The sequence below is a fragment of the Tarenaya hassleriana genome, unplaced genomic scaffold (assembly GCF_000463585.1).
Source record: "Tarenaya hassleriana unplaced genomic scaffold, ASM46358v1 Cleome15, whole genome shotgun sequence".
Lineage (NCBI taxonomy): Eukaryota > Viridiplantae > Streptophyta > Magnoliopsida > Brassicales > Cleomaceae > Tarenaya > Tarenaya hassleriana.
Window position 1 is genome coordinate 2382578 of NW_010964923.1, and position 22744 is coordinate 2405321.

At 30.9% G+C, this 22744-nt stretch overlaps 2 protein-coding genes across 5 annotated transcripts; one reads left to right on the forward strand and one right to left on the reverse strand.

Annotated features, from left to right (window-relative positions):
- Positions 1–4567: 4567 nt before the first annotated feature.
- On the reverse strand, positions 4568–7296 carry LOC104808967. Its single transcript, XM_010534829.2, has 5 exons — positions 6943–7296; positions 6131–6284; positions 5335–5552; positions 5031–5204; positions 4568–4924 (listed from the first exon to the last, which is right to left on the reverse strand). The coding sequence occupies exons 1-5, from the start codon at positions 7126–7128 to the stop codon at positions 4838–4840; spliced, it is 819 nt and encodes a 272-aa protein (XP_010533131.1). The 5' UTR covers positions 7129–7296; the 3' UTR covers positions 4568–4837.
- An 11574-nt stretch (positions 7297–18870) lies between these two features.
- LOC104808968 (beta-1,4-mannosyl-glycoprotein 4-beta-N-acetylglucosaminyltransferase) lies at positions 18871–21924 on the forward strand. 4 transcript variants are annotated; one of them, XM_010534830.2, is made up of 3 exons: positions 18871–19215; positions 20298–20751; positions 21068–21924. In XM_010534830.2, exons 2-3 carry the CDS (start codon positions 20367–20369, stop codon positions 21790–21792), a joined length of 1110 nt encoding a protein of 369 aa, XP_010533132.1. In that variant the 5' UTR covers positions 18871–19215; positions 20298–20366; the 3' UTR covers positions 21793–21924. The 4 variants fall into 4 exon arrangements, with proteins under 4 accessions (XP_010533132.1, XP_010533134.1, XP_010533135.1 ...); XM_010534832.2 differs by lacking the exon at positions 18871–19215 and adding an exon at positions 19256–19270; XM_010534833.2 differs by lacking the exon at positions 18871–19215 and adding an exon at positions 19285–19992.
- Positions 21925–22744: the final 820 nt, after the last annotated feature.

Genomic DNA, 22744 nt, shown 5'->3' on the forward strand with positions numbered 1-22744 from the left:
AGGGAAAGATAACAAAAAACAAAAATAATAATTAGATGTGAGAGAAAAAAAAAAGGCGAACGCACGAGTCCCCTCCTTTTGATTTTGGATCTTGCAAAAATATTTTCGTAAAGAACAAAAACGTAATTAATATATTTATATTTAATTATTTCTAAGTTATTTTCTGCAACGGATGTGACCAATTGGACTTTATTGCGATCCCATGCAGACTTGCAGATGGGATGTTTTTTTTCATTTTTATTTTTTTTTAATTTTAAATAAAGTTTGTAAAAGAGAATGATATAATATGGGCAATCAACATATTTGTCAGAACTTCTGTTTATGTTCCTTATTTTTTTATTTTTATTACTCGTCTGCTAAAATAATAGTTTCTGTCCTTTTTTTAAAATATATGTAAAGAAAATAAATTGAACGACTATGATATGAAGTGGCTTGCTACTGAATGTTTGATTTGATTGATTTCTTTCTCAAAATTGTTATATTATGTGATGTATTGGATTTAGATATTTAAATAGTTATCAAGCTTAAAAAGTTGATTTTATGAAATTAAAATAATTAGGGTATTCCAAAATTTAGATGGGTAGGGTATAGAAATTTGAGTTAATAAAATTAAATGATATTTATCAAAATAACCCACGAAGGATAAAGTTTTCTAATTAAATTAATTAATTCAATTCATTTCTGTTGAAATTTGAGTTAATAAAATTAAACGTTATTTATCAAAATAACCGACGAAGGATAAAGTTTTCTAATAAAATAAATTAATTCAATTCATTTAACTATTGACATTCGATAATCTAAAAGAAATTATAATACTAAAAATGAATTGGAATAATAGTTATATATTGTGTTTTTTGTTAATCAGGATGGTTTATATATTATGTTTTTATTCGATTGTAAATAATTATTTTGATCGAGTGAATATTATTCTTTCATTTGTTTATATTTTCGCGTTGTATTTGATATATAATATTTTTAGTCACGATTTTGTACTATTATGTAAAGATTTCACACCATTTCACACGGTTTACATGAATTTAGTCATGAAATTCAACTTCATTTTTTTTAGACAATTGTATGTTGTGTGCGAAATTGTTGCTTGATTCTGTTTCTTGCTTGATTGTGATTAATTTATGTTATTCCCTGATGAATTTTTGTGATGTTTGGAGCAAGTTTATGAAATCATGAGTTTTTGTTTGGGTCCGTCGGACCAAGAACTTCAAAGAAAATTTATCGGACGAGAGGTTGAAGACAAAATTGGTTCGGACTAACAGATTCCAGTCCGTCGGACCAAACTTCATGACCAAAGACGACAGACTGAAGCTCGAACTGAGAAGAAATAGCTTGGTCTGGGGCTAACCAAAATTTGGTCCGTCTGACCAAACTTGAACGAACCAGGAATGACACCGTCGGACCAAACAGCGTACTAAAAAATGAGTTGGTACAGAGCTGTCCAAAATTGGTCCACCGGACCAACCTGAGAAAGGAAATAATTCGAAAGTCAGTTCGAACTAGAAGAAGAGTATGACAATCTGACAGACTTAATTCAGTCTGAGGCTGACCAATTCTAAAATTTTAAAATAAATAAAAAATTGATCTTATATACATAACTTAAATGGAGCTATATATATCGGTAAGTGTAATACTTCGAGACGAGCTGAGCTAGTAATCTGGATTGGTCAAAATCTGGTTTACTCGAATCGATGATTTAAAAGACTAGAAAAACATAAAAAAAGATGAGATGCATGACTCATGTATGGTAACTGATGTTGTATGACTACATATAATAACAGAATTGTAAACATAATGAATTAGTGAAATCACCATAAATTTAATGTTATGAAGAATGAGATCAACATATGACCACACTATATTTTGGGTCACATAGATCACATGGTCACACAGCTAGAGAGAAGGGTATGTATTGAAATAGAAATAACAAATTAAGGGTATTTTTGATATAATGACAACTTTTACGAGTATAGTCCATGATTCCGATCGATATATATACATAATGGTTTTTGGAATGTTGAAAGGGTACAAATGGTGGAGAGATTGGGTCATGCGGGTGGCCCAATATTTAGGTTTGTGGGCCCTCGTAAAGGATCATTGCAAGTTGAAGCTTTTACGCCGTCGTTTTCTCACCGTCCGATGAGGACTGACATCAGCCGTCCGATCACTTTCTCAAGCGTGAGTTGTTTTATCTTTTTTTTTTTTTATAAGCTAAAAAATATTTCATGTTTTTAATGATTTCTAAAAAAATCACGAAGTTTGGAAAATAATGTCAAAGCAAACCCTTGATTGCATTTTTCAAAATAGATTAAGATTGTAATCATACAAAAATAAAAAATTCAGGGTTTTACAAGATCAACAACTTATTCAAAATCAATTTTACGGAAGATTCTCTAATAAAAATAAATCGACATCACAAAACCAGCAACTTATAAAAAAAAATACTAAAAGAGAAAATAAAATATAAATTAAACGTAATTAACATAATAGAGAAAATTAACTTCACGTGTTCTGTATGAAGAGACAATATTTTTTTTTTACCGTTAATAGAATGTCGTATAGATTATCTATGATTGATTATTATAATGTGGACAATCTTTTCGTTATAACTAGAAATAACAGGTTAATATAATTAAATTTATTATCCACCCGAATTAAATTAAAACTCTACAGTAATTTATGTTTATAATATCATAGTCGTAGTGTATTTTTTTAAAATACAAATATAATATTTTGATTTATGAATTTGTTTTCTTGAAAAATTATAAAATTGGTAAAACCATACACGCTTATTTTCTGAAAATGACAAAGCTCTGCATTTACAGATTGTATACAGTCGATAATAACACAACGAAAAGGGTTCTTTAGTTGCCATATCTACGTTCAGTCTGATATAAATGGGCCCAAATTCGTTATGCCTTTTAATTTTCTCCATTAATTCTCATAAATATAATTGTAGTTATATTTGAATATAAAATCTTAAGCAGCTTAAAATGAAAAGATAAATATAAAAAAGCATATTAATACATGAATTTGTAAAAAAAAAACTCAGATATATACACGGATTTTTTTAACTTTACATTAAAATTTATATTTTTAAACAGTTCTCAAAAACCACCATTTCATGGTGGTATTACATTGGAATCTTTTAGTTTAATTTCATGACGAATTTTGAAAATCATTTAAAAATTTAAAATCTATTTTCATTATTTTCAAAAAGTTCGGAGTTTAATATAGAAGTTAGAAAGAATTTATATATTTATTTGGAAATTTTGAAATTCATATATTTATTTGGGATTTTTTTATAGGTTCATATATTAATATGGTATTTCTCCTAAATATAATAAAAATTCAATAAAACTATAAATAGACAAATTGTTTGATAATATAGCGTAGTTCTATACTTATCTTTAGTCTGAATAAATTGATGTAACAATCCTTTTGGAAAAAAATGATCACATCCCTTCCCTTGCTTGAATGTTTCACTAGGATGATGATGATGATGGTGATGATGGTGATGGTGATGGTGATGATGATGATGATGATGATGATGTCTATTGAGATGTCGCTATTGCATTGTTGTCAATGGCCTGATTTCTTCAGTTTGTAAGAGTTCGTACTCTTACTTACATTACATGTCATGTCCAAACCAACATGGGGCCTTTGATCTCATCATATATATGCTTCACTCTTCCGTTGATTTCAGAAGATGATTCATCTATATATATATATATATATATATATATATATATATATATATATATTATATTTCGTTTCCTTTCTGAATATGTATGTATGTATATATACACTCAAATACATATTTGTCTACTTCTCCATAATTGAACATCGTCTCATATCTGATGTAACAAACGGTAGATTTAGAAAATGCAATATGAAATTAACAATGATTTTATTGGAGATAAACACATGAAATTAACAATGATTTTCATTAAATAAACAAGGCTAATCTTAGTTATCTCATACACATTTTCCCAACATGACTTAGTATTTTCTAATATCGAGTCAATTCAATCTTTAAATCAAAGGATTTATAAATTAGAAATCCATAACTGGATTAAATAGACGATATAATATATATATATATATATATATATATGATGAAAAAAAAGGCTATTAATATTTTCAAGGTCGTGTGTTCGATTCCACTGATTGGTGGGGAGGGATGTAATTTCTGGATTAAAATAGTCCATATACAAAGACTGATCTTGGATCTAGGGTGAATGTAGTCGGGGCGAAGATCCGGAGAACCATCCTGGTTATAAAAAAAAAAAAAAAGCTATCAATGAAATGAAATTTGATAAGAGATGAAGATAAGATTTGGAATAAACGGAGGAGAATGGTTGATATTGACATATTTGGTTACTACCCGATGGAGGAAGCTGAGGAATATGCCAAGGATTTCGACCTTGATTTGAAAGGATGCAATTCCCAAACAAAATAATGACGACGTAGTATAACAATATATACACATACATACGTATACATACGTATATACGTATATATGTCCATTATATATGTCTGAATATTGTTAAGCTAATACAAATTGTTATAATTTGAAATAATAATTTTTGTCTTTTGAGGAGTCCATTATCAAAGACTCTTTCCAAGGACATCATCATATGTACAGACACACAAACGAACCTTACACCGACTGTTTGGTCTTCCCTTCAATTCATTGCCATTTCTTTCATCATATTCCTCACCCATGTCGTAGTTACAAACTCAGAACATAAAAGAAACAGAACACCCAGTCAAACCGAAATGACGAAACACCGAACTCTGCTATCGGATTTGGCCGAAAGAATTAGAACACGTCCGGGTGAAAACGGCCCGGGATTGAACTGTTCTGCTGTGCTTGTTTCAAATGAAGTGTCAGAGAATAGTTGTTAACCTGCAAATGGGAAAGGGTGTGTGCATTCCATTTATCAGAATCAAGAAGATTTTAAAATTTTGATACATTTAATCTCGTTTAATCGACGATGTGTTGAGATACAGACCTCAAGTGTTCTCAGCTGTTCTTGGTACTGAGTGATTAGCTGCTTCAAATGCTGTAACTCCTGGCTCTGATCTTCAAATTCTTTCTGCCGCTTCTGTTGCGTCACCACAGCACGCTTTAGGATCGCGTTTTCCTGGACAAGGGTTTCGATTTGTTGCCTTAGCATCATATTCTCCTGTAAAAACACAAGATCAGGTTCGACATCAAGCAAAACAATGTATTCCGAATCTTTTTCGACAATTTGGTATTTCATCAAAAGGAATAAACCCATCTCTGAAATTGAAGAAAAATGTTGGGGATCACACCTGTTGTAGACTTTGCATGGCTTCAGCACCAGCACGTGCACGGATAGATTTCTCGAAAACCTCTAACGCTCTCGCAGCTCGAGCTTTAGCATCGTTCATGTCGGAGGCATTCATCATTTCCTTAACAAAGAGCTCAACCCATTCAGCACCATCCAAGTTCAAGACATCTGGAGCTGCACATGCTTCTCCGTTAAACGGGACCTCCTCCTTAGCCAGTGCTGCGGTGAGAAGAAAACCCTCAATCTTAAATCAGAACTTATATATGGATAGGAGTGTAAAACAAACCGGTTGGCCACGGAAGGCAGTATAGAAGAACTAAAAACTAGAAATGTAAAAAGAGCTCAACCCGTTACCTAGTCTGTGAGCATTCCCTCAAAAAAGGATCAGAGAGCGAATTGTATAGCCCAAAAAAAGCTCTAATACTAGGAGACAGGTCACAAAATTTGAGTTTATATAGTTATACATTGAATGTAATACACAATCTAATATGATGAAAGATGCTTCAAACAAATGCCCTATAACCAAGATAATATAACGGCTAAGAACCAAAAGACAAAAGCTTGTTTGCTAGCTCGTATTTCTTCCTGAAGGTTTATCTCTTGCAACATGAAGCATGAGCTGTGATATCAACTTTTGCAAACAAGGAAACAGAATCTTCGACACTTATATACTTCTAATAGATATGCAAGTTCAGGGACAAAAGCATATATGAAATTTTCTGGCAAAGCAAGAGAGAAGACAGGAGAAGATGAGATTGATATAAACTGTTAGATGCAAACTATACAAAACAGGCTACCTTGCTCAGCTTCAACGCTTGCTTCATGGATGAGAGGCAATGGGTTGGTAGCAGAATCTGCATTATTGGTGGCAGATTCCAAACGAAGCTTATGCAAACACCTTATAGCTGAATCCAGATCATCACCGCATTCCTCAATCGCCCGCTCAATAAGCTAAAACATACAAAAAGATATGACCTTCAGATCGAAATTTTTTGAAAATTGACATCCAGTTACAATTTTCAATAAAACAATTCATGATTCTGATACGAAAGATTATAGCTGAAGAACATCCATTTCATCACACCCACAAACCCGTACGCACATATACAAGAACAGAATCGATTAAGATCAAACAAAAAACAGGTGATGTCCGCGATTCCTCAATTGCCCGCCCAATAAGCTATAACATACAAAAAGATATCACCTTCAGGTCGAAAAAATTTGAAAATTGACTTGACATCCAGTTACAATTTCAATTAGACAATGCATGATTCTAATACAACAGATTGTAGCTGAAGAACATCCATTTCATCATACCCACAAACCCATACGCACATATACACGAACAAAATCGATTAAGATCAAACGAAAAACAAGATGCAGAATCCGGAATCGCGATCATCACCTGCTAATATATAAAATACATATTACCTTTAGATGGAAAATTTGTCAAATTAACATCCAATCACAACACAACAAAACAAAATTCTACCTGAAGAATATCAATTTCATCACACCCACGAACCCAAATCGATCCATATGAACATATACACGAACACAATCGATTACGATAAACAAAGGCAGTGCAGAACCCGGAATCGAGCATCACCTGCTTATCCATATCGGGGAAGATCGCGGCGAGCTGATCGAGGAAGAGCGAAGAAGCCGGAGGACTCGGAGGCGAAAAACGAACCGGAGAAGACGACGAAGAGCAACGGATTTTCTTGGAGACGGGAGGTGAAGCGGTGGCCAAATCCTCGAACAGAGATCTCTTCCCGCAAACTATCGCAGACATGTTATCTGCTTCCCCCTCTCTTCTTCTTCCTTCAGCTCTTCTCCTTTCCTTTTTCTTCCCTTATTTTCCCTTGGATTCCCGGAACTTTCTTACGGGACGGATTTGGATTTCACAGATCTTCAGATCCAATGAACCCCTAAATCGAAGAAGAGGTTAGGGTTATAATTTTTTTCCGATATCCATAAAAAAAAAAAAATTATACAGTATTGAAAATCTAAAACCCTATTTTCATTAGTATTAAAATTAATTTAGGATCGGAAATTTAATTTAAGTAGAAAAAATGAGAATAGATTTTATAAAATTACCTTCTGACCTTAATTTTTTAACATATATTTATCTATCAAAATATTCTATCTATCAGAATATAGATCACATAATTTCTAATGACCCGACTATATGTGTATATATTATTCAAATAATATTTAGTATATCCAAAATTTATTTTGTTTTTACTAATTTGTTATGCTTATTTTAATTAAAATATTGATTTCCTTCGTTAAACAATAAAATATAATTTGCGGAAATCGACTACAAAAATCGAGATTTGTCTTCCACACATTAATTTAGACGAAGATGTAAATGTAATTTATAAACAATTGTAATGATTTCGAAATTCAACCAAACTATAGGGGTCTAAATGCAATAACCTTATGCTTTATGAGCTTCCCGATTTGTTCAGCAATCCAATCGAAGAGGGAAAGGTAAGGAATCATGAATCCAGCGGTGGGTGGGAACTCTACGACACCGTTTTGTTGAGTTCAACTTGGATGCCTCATGCTTTATATTATTTTTTATAAAATTGACTTATTTATTTATGTAATTTATCTATTAATTTTGTGCCACCTATATTTTATTGCTTTATTGTTTGATGCATTTAACGCATTATTTTTTTAATATAAACATATTTTAATATCTAATATATTCTTTATTATATTTTTGTATTTTTATTATTTTTCACTTGTTTAATATGTCTATTTTTAAACATTATCAATTTTTTTGTAACGTCTAATTATTGTGTCTTACTGCAATAGATAACGTTTATTTAAAATCCATCCATAAAATATTAAGATATTAGAATATATTCTAAATAAAAAATAAAATATTCAAATTGACAAAATATCGGATATTAAAAATGTTCATAAAAATTCGATATATCAAACTATGTTTATTATTCTTTATTAATGATGTCAACTATACTAAAATTAATTGGCTGTCGGTTCAAAAAAATGTCCATAATTGAAAGAGTCTAGAAATAGCATACCCGACCATAAGATATATAAGATAATAGACTTGAGTCAACATAGTCAACGGTTTTCTATGGTATCGATTTTGTAAGTTTGAGTTAAAATGACATATTTTTAAAATTTGAGAATAAATTTATAAACCGATAAGTTTAGAATTTTTATTATCATTTTATAAATTGAGAATTTTAATAAAATTTACCCTAAAAAATAGTTTTAAAAAATGTAAGGTCCACGAAAATCCAAAAAAAAATCAATAAGCGAACAATGTGCTTTATGATACCAGGGGCACTTTTTGTTAATAAGAACTTTTTATTTTAGTGATACATTTTTATATTAAAAACAATATTACAAATGAATTCCAAATATTAACAATTGAAAAAAGTAATAAGTGAAAAAATAGACAAAAATAAAATGTACAAAATAAACATCATTTTAGTTTTAAAATTCACGATATTTCAGACCTAGTGACAGTAGCCTTTTGCAATTTTTTTTATTTGTAAACCTTTTCAATCGATACCCAAACTTGGATAGTTCAATTTCTAAAACGGGGTGCAAATCATCTGTTCGTCTCGAATTCGAATCTCAAATTTGAAGAGAGTGTGTATAGTCCAAATCATATATATAGCTAACCCTCGATTTTTAAATTAGACTGGACTTTCGTACATGACACTCTTACAAAAAAAAAATGTTTACTAAAGATATGACTATATATAGCTATTAAGTGCATACACTTTTTAGTATATTTTTTGCCTTTGGATTTTTTTCAATATCTACTAATATAAAAAATATGTGATGTGTTGGTTTCATTAATTATCTTTCCTTCTATAGAAAAAACATAACCGTTTATTTTTCTAAATTCCCAATTCCTCCACGATTTCCATTTTTTCGTCTTTCTCGATTTTCAATTTCTTCTAAATACTCATATCAAAGCTAGGAAAATGAGGAAATATTGAAATAAAAAGGTTAAAGAAAGACAGAAAAAAGATTAGTCGGCAAAATAATTTTGATATCAAGCAATCTAAAAACAAAATCATTATTCCGTAAACTCTTTTTTTTTTTGGTATAAAATTATTCCGTAAACTTTATCATTACACCCTTTAAAAAGCTACCAAATTTAAAAAAAAAAAAGATTTAAACAATCCCTCTGACATTAGGGTTTCTCTAACATTAGGGTTTCCTGATCAATCCCGCGACTAACATTTTGACCGGTTGCTTTGGTCAAAGTGGTCGGCTTACGACACGTAAGTGTAACCGTATCCGAAAGTCAAAAGTCAAACTAGTTAGTGACGTGTCGAGATGCATGATGGATCCTCCATATCCTATCATGTCCCAACCGATGAAGAAAGCTTTCAAAATATACAAAAACAACCATCTAGGCCTTTCTTCTTTTTTCACTCGGAGTATCGGCTAATTTAAAAACCCCATTTGTTAGTTTCTTTTTCTTATTATTATTATGTTAGCCCACAAATGGAATGTACACATACATTTACAATGACAATAATATGTATCTCTAATAAATACCTCTTATCCAATAAGAAATGCCTCTTATCCAATATGAGATGGCTCAATTGGTGGATAGGACAAAACTCTTTTTCAACCCAAATTCAAGTATCTGAGGGAAATTCAACCATACTTCCCCATCGTTTAGGAGACGTAGAACTTCGAATTATAAGAAAAAAGAAATTGGGACTTTAGAGAAAGTTTTTATACTTTGGAAAAATCTAAGCATAACAAGACACTTTTAATACACGGATATATATTATATGCACCAAACATATGCATATATATATATATATACATAAGCCCTTTGTGTGTGTATTATACGTGGAAGATGAAAATATTACTAGATGTTCAAATGTCTCTAATTAGTTTAGCTACTCTTTCACTCTGCCTTTTTTGTGCGTACATCACTAAGTTACATACTCATCGCCTTCTTCACAACTATATTATGAATCTGTTATATGTTCTTGCCATTATATATGTTGTCTATATATATACACACACATACACAATACAACATGCCCTCTGCATAATGTGAAAGTGATATTGGCGCGGCTCAATCTGAGAGGGCATTTATGCAACGCGTTAAATCCGTCTTCGGATTGAACCTCACCAATATCGCTTTCTTTTTTTGGCCGGTCCAAGGCCTATATAGCCATCAAAATTGATTCCAGAAATTTAAAAAACAAAAACAAAAAGAGATATGTATATGAATGCACGAGTGAAAAAAAAAAGTCCCTTTTCGGCTCATCGTTTTAAGGGAAGGAATGGGTGAAAGAACATATAGTTGAATTGTACAAAGAAAAAGCATATGGCCCCATGAAATGCACGACTTAGCGAACGGATGACCAAACCCTAATGATCGCTTCTCTCTGTCTCCCTCTTAAATAGATATAGGAAAAGAAAATAGGCAGAGTTAAGGATAACAAACATTGTACTAATGTTTTATGCACGCGCACACATACATACATACATACACACACACACACATATATATATATATATATATATATATATATATATATATGTATGTATGTGTGATAATAAAAGAGAAGAATATCAAACCAGAAATTTGATCAAGAAACAAAGAAGATTTTATCTTCGTGCGTGTATAAACATGATATGGAAATCGAAAACTCACAAGATGAGATGACAGATCTAAAAAAACGTATAGCCAAGGGAATGAATGATGGAGACCGATCATGGACAACGAAGGGCGATAATATATAGGAGTCGACTACATATGCGTATATAGATGTGCATGTGCGTGTGTATGTATCCATATATATATATATATATATCGAACCATATGAAAGAAATGGAAGACGAAGCAGAAGTTTTTTGCTGGTCATGTGAGGATTATGAGCACCAAACCACCTTATATATATAAATAAACCCTCTTGAAGACATGAACCCATGAGAAGAGGGAGATGCACATGTATACACACATATATATACATATATATATATTTATGCAGAGAGAGTGTTTGAGGGTTTTCTTGGGATAGAGAAGAGGGAAGGGGTCGGCCCTCGGGGATGACAACCAAATGGTGCGAGGGGAATGATGTGCCCTCCTAACCCCTTTTCTCATGCTTTCCCTTTATATTTTATTTTTCAACTTTACTGTTTTTTAAATTCATTTCTACTTAACTATGTATAATTAATATAATCCCATGAATACATAAATCATTATATATGTATATATCTAATTTTTTTCTTTGAGTTATATAAATCTCCGTATCCTCCAAAGGCTAAAAGGACAAAAAGAAACGTAAAGAACGCCACCCATTTTATATATTTAGAAACCACCACCTTTTTTTTAATCATGCTTAGATTTATATTTTAGTTTAATTAATCTCTTTCTTGGAATGGCAACAAAAGAGAGATCATAGGAAATATAGAGTCCTAATTAATTTTTTTTTAAAATTTAAAGGTGAAGCGATAAATTTTTTTTTTTTGGCTTATTGCAGGTTCTCTAATGATCAATCCATTGATTTTAAAATGGTGTATATTAAAATAAAATAGTAGTATATTGTTGGATCGGATAAAATGTCTTGATTTGGTGGGTTTATGAGTTATGTTATGGCTATACACACCTCCCATATTAATTGCCAAACGGGAAAGTCACGGGTGCTAGGGGTGGGAAAATATCTGAACCCGAAATAACCGAATCGAATCCGATCGATATATATCCGAACCGAACTGATTAAAATAAAATATCCGATTAGATATGAATGTTTTAAACCCGAAATAACCGAACCGGAAATAACCGAATCCGAAATAACTGTTAAACCGAATCTGAATTAACCATAACCCAATATATTTGTTTATCCATCCATATATCATCAATTAATATGAAATATATTCTAAATCTAATTAGAATAATGATATTGTTTTATAACCATGATATATAAAAAACGAAATATGTATGTATTTTAATGTTGTTTTTTTTATTTTTATAAGATAATTGTTTGAATTTTTTTTACGTTTTTTTATCGATCCGAATCCGAACCGATTAAAAAAATATACCTGATTGGATATAAATATTTCAAATCCGAAATACCTGAATATGAAATAACCGAATCCGTGTGATCGTCCACCCCTAACTCATGCATTTTATTTAGGAAAAAATAATTCCAATATTCACGATCTAGAAAATCAACGATTTATCTTGGAAATTGAGGATTATCAAAGCAGTCAAACAATTTTTAGCATTTATTAATAAATCACTATGTTCAACCAATAACGGATATATAAATAATTGTGGTAATTTACTAATTTTAAAAACAAAAAAAGTAATATATTTATTCAAATTATTAGGGCAATTATACCTATAATTATTAATTAAATTTGAACTTAGGTATATTTGACATTGGAAATGGTAAATATATTCGTGGTATGCATGTGACAACGTATTTGAATCGATGGAAGAGATAACCAAAGAATTCAGAGAAACCCTAAATTCTGAAAATTTTAATAGCCTTTTTAAAGAGTATATAAATATATTGCCACAATAAGGTAAGTTAATAATCGTTTTCGAGAGCGAAAATCGCTTATAAAAGCCCAAAAAAAAAAAAAACTTGTTGCGTGATTTTGTTTTTTATTTAAATGGGCGAATTGATTTTCATAGGATATAGTCCCGAGAGTTTATAATATAATTATAAACGTCGACATGAAAACGTACGACTGACTAATGGATCAAATGTTTTGTTGCTTAAAGACACGAGTTCGGAATGTCAGCGGAAGGATCTGTTCGTGTCTACGAGGAAAATCATTTATTTTAATTGGCAAAAAAGCACGTAACTAATATATAAATATAAATATACATATATATAAATATAATTAGAAAATTGGTAAATTAATCAATTAATTGGAGTATTTGTTATTAAAGCTTAGGGTATATAAAACAAATTGCAAAGCAAAGCGGGGACAACGGCGCTGAAGAAGCCCTGCCTTGGACCTGCAAGAGGGAACACACTCCTTGGGTTGTGCTTCTTCCTCTTTTCAACTGCTTTTTTTCATCTTTTCTTTATTATTTTTAAATATATATATATATATATATATATATATATATATATAATTTTCTTTAAGAAATATACTCCATACACCACTTGTTATTGTTCTTATACTTCACTTTTCAAAGAATTTAGATCAATTTATTACAAAACACTAGAGATTGGTATTGTCTTGAGCTTAGACTTCATATTATATATATATATATATATATATATATATATATAGATTGCCCTAAAACCCCCCGTTAACGAGAAATTGTTTTTACTTTTACTCCGTAACTATATTTTCTATGGCGACAAAGCATCGATAACATGAGAACAATAAAATAAAGGTATGATTTTTTATCGGGACAAATGTAAGCCCAATATAAATTTCATTAATTTATATGAATTAATCAAATAATTTAGATTAATTTTAGTGATATTGTGATAGATTATTCCACCGCTACAAAACCTAGGTTTAAAAAATTGTACACACACACACACATATATATATATATACACGTAAATATATATATTGTGCTTGTTGCGTTCATAGTATAATACATAAAGCATATATATATATATATATAGAATTAAATAAATTGGAAGAGAGATAATCATGGTGTATAAGAGAGGGGATTAGTCATGATTTTGGGCCGATAAGTGCGCGTGCGCTTCCCCAATAACACAGATTCTCTCACGCCTTTGAAGTATGTTTCATCAGATCCTAGGACTTTTGATTAGAGTTTTCTTCTTCTTCTTCTTCACTATCAATTAAACTTTGGATAATTAGATTCAACTAGCCTGATTTACGCACTTTAATCACTCTCTAATCCTTTTTAATCGTGTATTATATGGTTACGTAGTCAAATGTTGAAAAACTAATATCACAAATTATGTTTTTTTTTTTGTCAAAATATCTCAAATTATGTTTAAATGCTATTTTTTTAAAATATCCAACCCACAATAGCATAGTGGCCAATGAGGAAATGAGAGGACACTTCACACTTGGTTGAAGGTGCAAGAGAATTTAAGACAACTTTAAAAAAATATAATTATGAATCTAAAAGGTGTTTTGTTAAATATTCTGTTATACTCGTCTTTACAGAATCGTCGATATTAATTACAATATTTTTTTAATCATTCAAAAACCATATGTATTAATTATAATTGATCCTTTTCAAAATGTTTAATGTCTTATACATACGCAGAAACATAGTGAATATTGTTACATAATATATATATATATACACATGCCCCCACTCTCAAATTAAAAAAACTCTAAATACTCCCAATTCTAAATATTTTTAGGTCCGCCAATGTGTGTGTGTGTATATATATATATATATATATAAGGTAGACTATAAAAATATTTGTTGAGATATTTGTTTATTTTCAGTAGCGGCAAAAAAGACGAGAAATTGTTTTTACTTTTACTCCGTAACTATATTTTCTATGGCGACAAAGCATCGATAACATGAGAACAATAAAATAAAGGTATGATTTTTTATCGGGACAAATGTAAGCCCAATATAAATTTCATTAATTTATATGAATTAATCAAATAATTTAGATTAATTTTAGTGATATTGTGATAGATTATTCCACCGCTACAAAACCTAGGTTTAAAAAATTGTACACACACACACACATATATATATATATACACGTAAATATATATATTGTGCTTGTTGCGTTCATAGTATAATACATAAAGCATATATATATATATATATAGAATTAAATAAATTGGAAGAGAGATAATCATGGTGTATAAGAGAGGGGATTAGTCATGATTTTGGGCCGATAAGTGCGCGTGCGCTTCCCCAATAACACAGATTCTCTCACGCCTTTGAAGTATGTTTCATCAGATCCTAGGACTTTTGATTAGAGTTTTCTTCTTCTTCTTCTTCACTATCAATTAAACTTTGGATAATTAGATTCAACTAGCCTGATTTACGCACTTTAATCACTCTCTAATCCTTTTTAATCGTGTATTATATGGTTACGTAGTCAAATGTTGAAAAACTAATATCACAAATTATGTTTTTTTTTTTGTCAAAATATCTCAAATTATGTTTAAATGCTATTTTTTTAAAATATCCAACCCACAATAGCATAGTGGCCAATGAGGAAATGAGAGGACACTTCACACTTGGTTGAAGGTGCAAGAGAATTTAAGACAACTTTAAAAAAATATAATTATGAATCTAAAAGGTGTTTTGTTAAATATTCTGTTATACTCGTCTTTACAGAATCGTCGATATTAATTACAATATTTTTTTAATCATTCAAAAACCATATGTATTAATTATAATTGATCCTTTTCAAAATGTTTAATGTCTTATACATACGCAGAAACATAGTGAATATTGTTACATAATATATATATATATACACATGCCCCCACTCTCAAATTAAAAAAACTCTAAATACTCCCAATTCTAAATATTTTTAGGTCCGCCAATGTGTGTGTGTGTATATATATATATATATATATAAGGTAGACTATAAAAATATTTGTTGAGATATTTGTTTATTTTCAGTAGCGGCAAAAAAGAAAACATCAAACCAAGATATTGAAATTGTTAACTAAAGTGAATTATTTTAAAAGTTATTGAGAATCTGAGGATAAGTCTCTCTCTCTCGATCAAATATACATATACATATATATATACACACACACATATATATATATATGTAGTCATATATATATATATATATATATATATATATATATTATCCTTTGGTTAGTCAAGTAATTATTATATGGCATGGAATGGGAACACATTCTTCATGCTTGAGACTAAGCCAAATGATGCAACTTGAGCATGTTTCTATTTTAAGATTTAACATAATTATTATTCTAATTGAAAAAAATTTCTCAAACTATAATGGATCGAATTCATTTTATTTTAAAATTTTATTTTAATATTCCCACGCGAATTGGAGCGCTTTACTTTAGAGATGATGTATGTATACATGTCCTTAGACATCTCGGAGTAAAGTGAACTTGCTTTCTTGTGTTCCTTCATCTTTATATACAATAACAATATTCCTTTTCTTTATAGTATATAATAAAATCCTACTTTTTAATTTCCTAAGGTTTCAACCTTTTTTTTATTTCAGTTTTAGTTTTCCAATTTATGTAATTTCTAACTTTTTTAATATCAATTAATTTGGTTTATTATTTAGGTTGAGATAATAAAATATAATCTAATACGATCTAAAACCAACTTTAAATAAAATTATCAAAACAAAATTAAATATAAATTTAATTGAAACAAATGAATAGTGAAAATCAGTTAGTTGAATTTGGAATAAAAAAATCAGTTCGACCTAAAATTCAATACAAAATTTAATTGTTTTAATAGTTTAATTTTGACAAAATTTTAGTACAAAAATAAATTTTAATCATCAAATTAATTAATAGCGATTTTATACAATCTTGTAGATGTATTGGCCCGGATACTAAATCCGGATAAACATGAATGGTTATAATAAATAAGTGGCAATTTTTAATCAAATTTCACTCAATCTATTAAAAAGATATATTCGTATAAAAAATAATAAATAAGTGGCAATTTTTAAGTGTTTTAAAAAAACAAAATTTTACATGAAATAAAGGGATTATCTCTATTTTTTTGTTTTTGATATTTTATTTATACCTGTCACTAAGATTTTTTTAAAAAAATTATTTTTATTTCTAAAATTAATTTTTAGAATAAATATATAATTTTTAAAAAATATCTCTTTAGATTTGGAGTTCTGTTTCACCACTCCTGTTTTATATATTAAAAAAAAAGGGTTCTTCCCCGTAGATAGGGGGTGCCATAGAAACACCAAATAAAAATTAGGGGTCAAGATCGTCATAATTTAAAAATAAAGACGAGTCTAAAAATTATGAAATAATATTTGGAAAATTATACATATTCCATTTTTACTTTGGATTTTATTGTTTACGGTTTAAAAAATATTTTTGAAGAATTATTTTTTCAAGTTTTCGAGTTCAATTTTATTCTAGATTTTATTAATTTAGTTTAACAATTTTATGAAACCCAATTTTTTAAATATAATTAAATATTTTTATACATTTTTTTGGCTGTGCTAAATATCATAACTTGGCATCAATATTTCATAATTAGTGTGTTACATGATGCCAATTAATCGGCCACAAATTAATTGTTAATAAAACTAAATCTCTGTTATTTGAAATTTGAGTTTAACTGTGATTGAGAAATATTGAAATAGAAAAATGAATATATGATTAGAGTAATATATAGATTTTAATATATAATTGAAAATAATAATAGATATAACATTATGTCAAATATTGTGTATCTTATTTATTTTTATTACATCTATATTTTTTTTAATTCATTTGTTAATTTTTGTATAAATATTTGAGTTATTTTCTATGCAATATGGATATAACTTTGGAAACAAAAATACAAAGGATTTGATGATTGACATAATTAGTATAAACATAATATTTTTTGGAACTTGGTTTATTGGGCGTTCACAACATTTCGACACAATTTAGATGTGATAATAATAATAATAATAATAATAATTTTCTCTCTTTTTGTATTCTTTCCTGGCCCATATCGAATCTTTCTTATATTTTGTCTGTAGGCCCAATGGGCCGAATCCTCTGCCGTATAATCCATTTTATAGTTTCAAACAGTTAATAATAATAATAATAATAATAATAATAATAATAATTGATGATGATGATGATGACGACGACAACAAAACTTTTTTTTTTTTACTTTGGTACTTGGGCTTATTTTATCGCCCTCAATAAATGGTAAAATACAGGACTACTGTCACTTATGCATATTGTGACAATAATTATTGTCCTAGCAATGTGGTAAAAAGTAAAAACCTCATTTCAAGGTTACAAAAACATTAATTTGTTAATTTGAAAACATACCGGTTTTATTTGTGGGCCCGGAAGAACCCGTATGAGGCGATGACGTACCGTACCGTATTGTAAATTTGTAATAGTGGCGGAAAGAGTAATATTATCAAAATATATATCTTTTGGAAATGGGTTTTATGACTTGAACCTATAGGTTTTATCATTTTTTATAATTTTCCCTATCTAATTTTTGAGGTACCAGAAATAGAAGAATTAGTAATAAACTATCAAATTAAATATTCAAATATTAAATTTGATTTATTTCTTTCAAAATTTCAACATTTATAATTTATTTAGGATTTTTAATAAAAGTGATATCTTTAAAAAAAAAATTTACTAATTTGAGAAGAGGCGTAAAATAAATCGAGGAAAGTAAGCGCATTGTTTTTATATGCTGTCCTTCAAAATATACGACAAACTCAATAATGTGGTTTTATATAATTAATTCATAAGAGGAAAAAAAGAAAAGAAAAGAAAAGAAAAGGGTATAAAGGTCATTTGACTAGATAAAGTAAACATCTGTAACTACTAGGATGCATGTCTTCCACCCGGATTCAGAATCAAACTTATCTCTCTCTCCCGATATTTTGGTCGTCTCTAATTCAAATTATAATATAGAAAAAAAAATTAAATCATCGGCATTTTTTTTAAGAAAACCTTGGAAACGTGAAGAAAAAAAACCTTGAAGCAGTCAACGACAGCGAGAGTGCGAGTTTGGTCTGAATCTCGATTCCTAAGACAGTCTCGTCTTGGAGAGAGAAAACAAATCCTGATCTGATCATCTATCTATCTCTCTCTCTCTCTCTCTCTCTCTACACACGCATGTGTAACTTTGTATATGACTTGATGTGTAGCTAAAAATTTGCAGAGGGATTCAATTTTCCTTTGGAAATCTGCTCTGTGTGGATGGATTTCGATGTGGGTAAGTTCCTCTGAAGCACGAAATCTCTAAAGAAGAAACCTTTCTCATCAATCAGGTTCTTTTACCGTCTTCTTGCTTGGTTCCTGATGCGGAATGGGTGAAATTTTTTTGTTGGGTTTTTAGGGTTACTGTTTTTTTTTTCTCTGAACTTCAACCAGAGATTCTCTGGTTGAAGGGTCCATTCAATGCGGATGATTAATGCTTCTTAAGGCACTGAGTAGGTAATTTTTACAATTGGGTCTTCATTAATGCTTCGCATCTTTCTTCTCCATCATGAAATCAAACGTGGAACTCTGGTAAATCTCTTCCCTTTTTGCTCAAAGCTCTCAACTTCATAGATTCTGTTTGATCATCTGAAGAAAGGAATCGAATTTGGGTTTGCTTGATTAATGCCCGAATCCCAAGATCTTATAGCTTCCTTGATTTGGGAGGATGATGATTTTGGCCCAACACCCATTGTTACAGTTTACCTCCTCTTCAATTGCTCGATTGATGGTTTGAACTCTGTTTCTTGATACCATTTGATTCGGTTTCTCGAACTGACATCATGTGTGTTGGTCCAAGAACTCGCAAATGTTGTCGCGTATGTACGAATCATTATGCATTTTCTTGTGTACATACACGAGATCTGCGAATCCCATGAGCAATCAAGATTGTTGTTGACATAATATAAGCGGAAATCTGGATAGGGAGTAGAAGATAAACATGTTTGATTACAGATTTTCACTTCAATCTTGATGGGAAACATTCTCGAGATTTCGAGGAGTTCTTGGTATGGTATGTTCTTATCTGTGGTTGACCTCGGTGTGAAATTTTGTTTTCTCTTTGAAACTCGGTATGAAAATGCATACAAAGATTCCAATTTTTTCATTACCTATCAAGATTTTTATATTCCGATTGCTTTTCCTTACTTTTTTTCGTGTTTGCTTGCTCGCTCGCTTGCTGTGTATAAACCACATTAGGAGTGTTCCGAGAATTCTAATAGACGAGCGGTTTCGAGATTCCTTGTTTACGTAATAACATTGTTAAAGTCTTTCTGAAAGTTTTAATCTTTTCTTGTCGGTCCATTTTGTTCTATGCAGGTGGATAAACGAGGGTGAATTCAGTGTTTGAAGCTTGATTTGAAAAATCCCGGAAATGTAAATGAGGCAATGGTAATGGCAATGGGAATCCGATCCTTACGTATATCCCCGAGAAGATTGCCCCCTAAACTCCTACTCATAACCCTTCTTATACTTTTCCCGATATGTTTGTTCGGTATCCTCTCAAATTACCAAACCATTTCGTATTTTTTCCGTCCCCTTTGGGACAAACCACCTCCGCCTTTTGAACATATAATACCTCATTACTACGCCGAGAATGTCTCAATGGAACATCTATGTAAACTCCATGGATGGACACTACGGTCTCAGGCAAGGCGAATCTTCGATGCCATCATCTTCAGCAACGAGCTCGACATCCTCGAGATCAGATGGTCGGAACTCGAACCCTACGTGACGAAGTTTGTGATCCTCGAGTCCAACACGACGTTCACAGGTAGGGGTGGTTATTTCAGTTTTAGAAAAACGGTAACCATTTGGTTTTATATTGAATTCGGTTTGGTTTGGTTTGATTATTTCGTTTTCGTTTTGATTGGGTTTTCGGTTTTTATTGATTAAAGTACTCATTTTTCAAATAAAGTGTTGGTTTTTTATTTAGTTTGGTTCGTTTCGGGTTTGGCTTTTTCGGTTCTAGAGAAATCATGACCATATGTTTTATATCATATTTGGTTTAATTGATTACGGTTATGTGTTATTCAATTCGGTTGGTTCAACTATTCGGTTATTTACCGAATTCTCCACCCTACTCACAGGTATCCCGAAACCTCTCTTCTTCGATTCCAACAGGGCGAGATTCTCGTTCGCCGAGGGCAAAATCGTCCACGGGGTTTTCCCGGGGAGGATACGCCCTCGAGGGAAGAACAAGGACCCGTTTGTCCTGGAATCGCAACAACGGATCGCCATGAACAGATTGCTCGGACGAGCGGGCGTACGAGACGGAGATCTCGTCATAATGTCCGATACAGACGAGATCCCGAGCCCTCACACGGTAAAGTTCTTGAAATGGTGCGATGGAATACCAAACATAATGCATCTGGAACTGAAAGATTACATGTATTCCTTCGAGTTTCCTGTCGATTACAGCAGCTGGAGAGCCTCGGTTCACGTTTATAACTCCTGGAGGACGCAATACCGACATTCCCGTCAATCCGACGTCATATTTTCTGACGCGGGTTGGCATTGCAGCTTCTGTTTCAGACATCTGACAGAGTTTGTCTTCAAGATGAAAGCCTATAGCCATGCGGATAGAGTGAGGCGGAAGGGTTTTCTCGATGTTTCGAGGATTCAGAGACAGATTTGCAGAGGAGACGATCTCTTCGACATGCTGCCGGAAGAATACAGCTTCAAGGAACTGATCAAGAAGATGGGTTCGATCCCTCATTCGGCATCCGCCGTTCATCTTCCGGCGTATTTGATTCAGAACGCTGATCGGTTTCGGTTTCTCCTGCCCGGAGGATGCCTCCGAGAAGAACCTTAAAAAGGATTCTGTCTTATTTGGTTTTGTTGGTAGATTTTTTTAATGCAGTTTGTATTGATGGAGAAAAAAACTATAAATAAGGATTTATTTTTTGGATTCTTAAGCCTAACAATAACGTGAAGTTAACGTGAAGTTGTTGAATTTCATACAACATAATATCAATGGATGAAGATATTTATGTTTACGGTTCATTTTATATTCCATTCGATCTGCGCAAATTTACTCAATCTATATGAGAATAGTTGAAGTTGTTACTGATGCTGATGCGATATATATATATATATATATATAAAGAGTCTCAAACGAGCCAACTCGGTCTGACTCAGATCAAAATGAACTGATTTATTTTTTCAACTTATTAGACTCATTTTGAAATGAATTATAAATTTTTTTTTGACTCGATTCAACTCGTCTATTTTACGAGTTAAACAAACATGTTCACAAAATAAAGAAAAATATAATATTTCGTATTTATATTATGCAAAAATACCAAATAAATAGTATTTTAACATAAAATTTAAATATCAAAGTTAAGTTATACAAATATAGCCACTAAAAAAATTAAATTAAATATTAATTTTTTTAAAAAATATAAAAACATATAAATTTTTTTAAAAAATATCTCGAATCAATTCTCGCGGCTATGGCGAGTTTGCCTGCTTATAAACAAGCCTTCAAAATATTGGTTTATCTCACTATAAAACGAGACAGTAACGAGATAGTTCGTGAATTGCGTTTGGCAAAGTCGTGTAAGCTTGTCCCACCCGAGTTCGAATCTCAAATTGGTGAGAAGAACACAATTCCAATCACATAGTTTGCTTTCGATTCCGAGATTAGTTTTGATTTTATCCCAAAACATCCAGTTACAAAAATAAAGTGGTGTAAGGTTTAACAAAGTATATATAGACACATATACACTTTGTGGTCCCATACCACTTGTTAACACCATTAG

What these genes read in the sequence shown, in the direction of transcription:
- LOC104808967 (XM_010534829.2), bottom strand. Translation starts at nt 7,128, where the DNA reads ATGTCTGCGATAGTTTGCGGGAAGAGATCTCTGTTCGAGGATTTGGCC. An exon ending in CCATGCAAAGTCTACAACAG is followed by an intron (nt 5,205 to 5,334) that starts GTGTGATCCCCA and finishes GTGTTTTTACAG; the next exon opens with GAGAATATGATGCTAAGGCA. An exon ending in AACAGCTGAGAACACTTGAG is followed by an intron (nt 4,925 to 5,030) that starts GTCTGTATCTCA and finishes TCCCATTTGCAG; the next exon opens with GTTAACAACTATTCTCTGAC.
- LOC104808968 (XM_010534830.2), top strand. Translation starts at nt 20,367, where the DNA reads ATGGTAATGGCAATGGGAATCCGATCCTTACGTATATCCCCGAGAAGA. An exon ending in GTCCAACACGACGTTCACAG is followed by an intron (nt 20,752 to 21,067) that starts GTAGGGGTGGTT and finishes CCCTACTCACAG; the next exon opens with GTATCCCGAAACCTCTCTTC.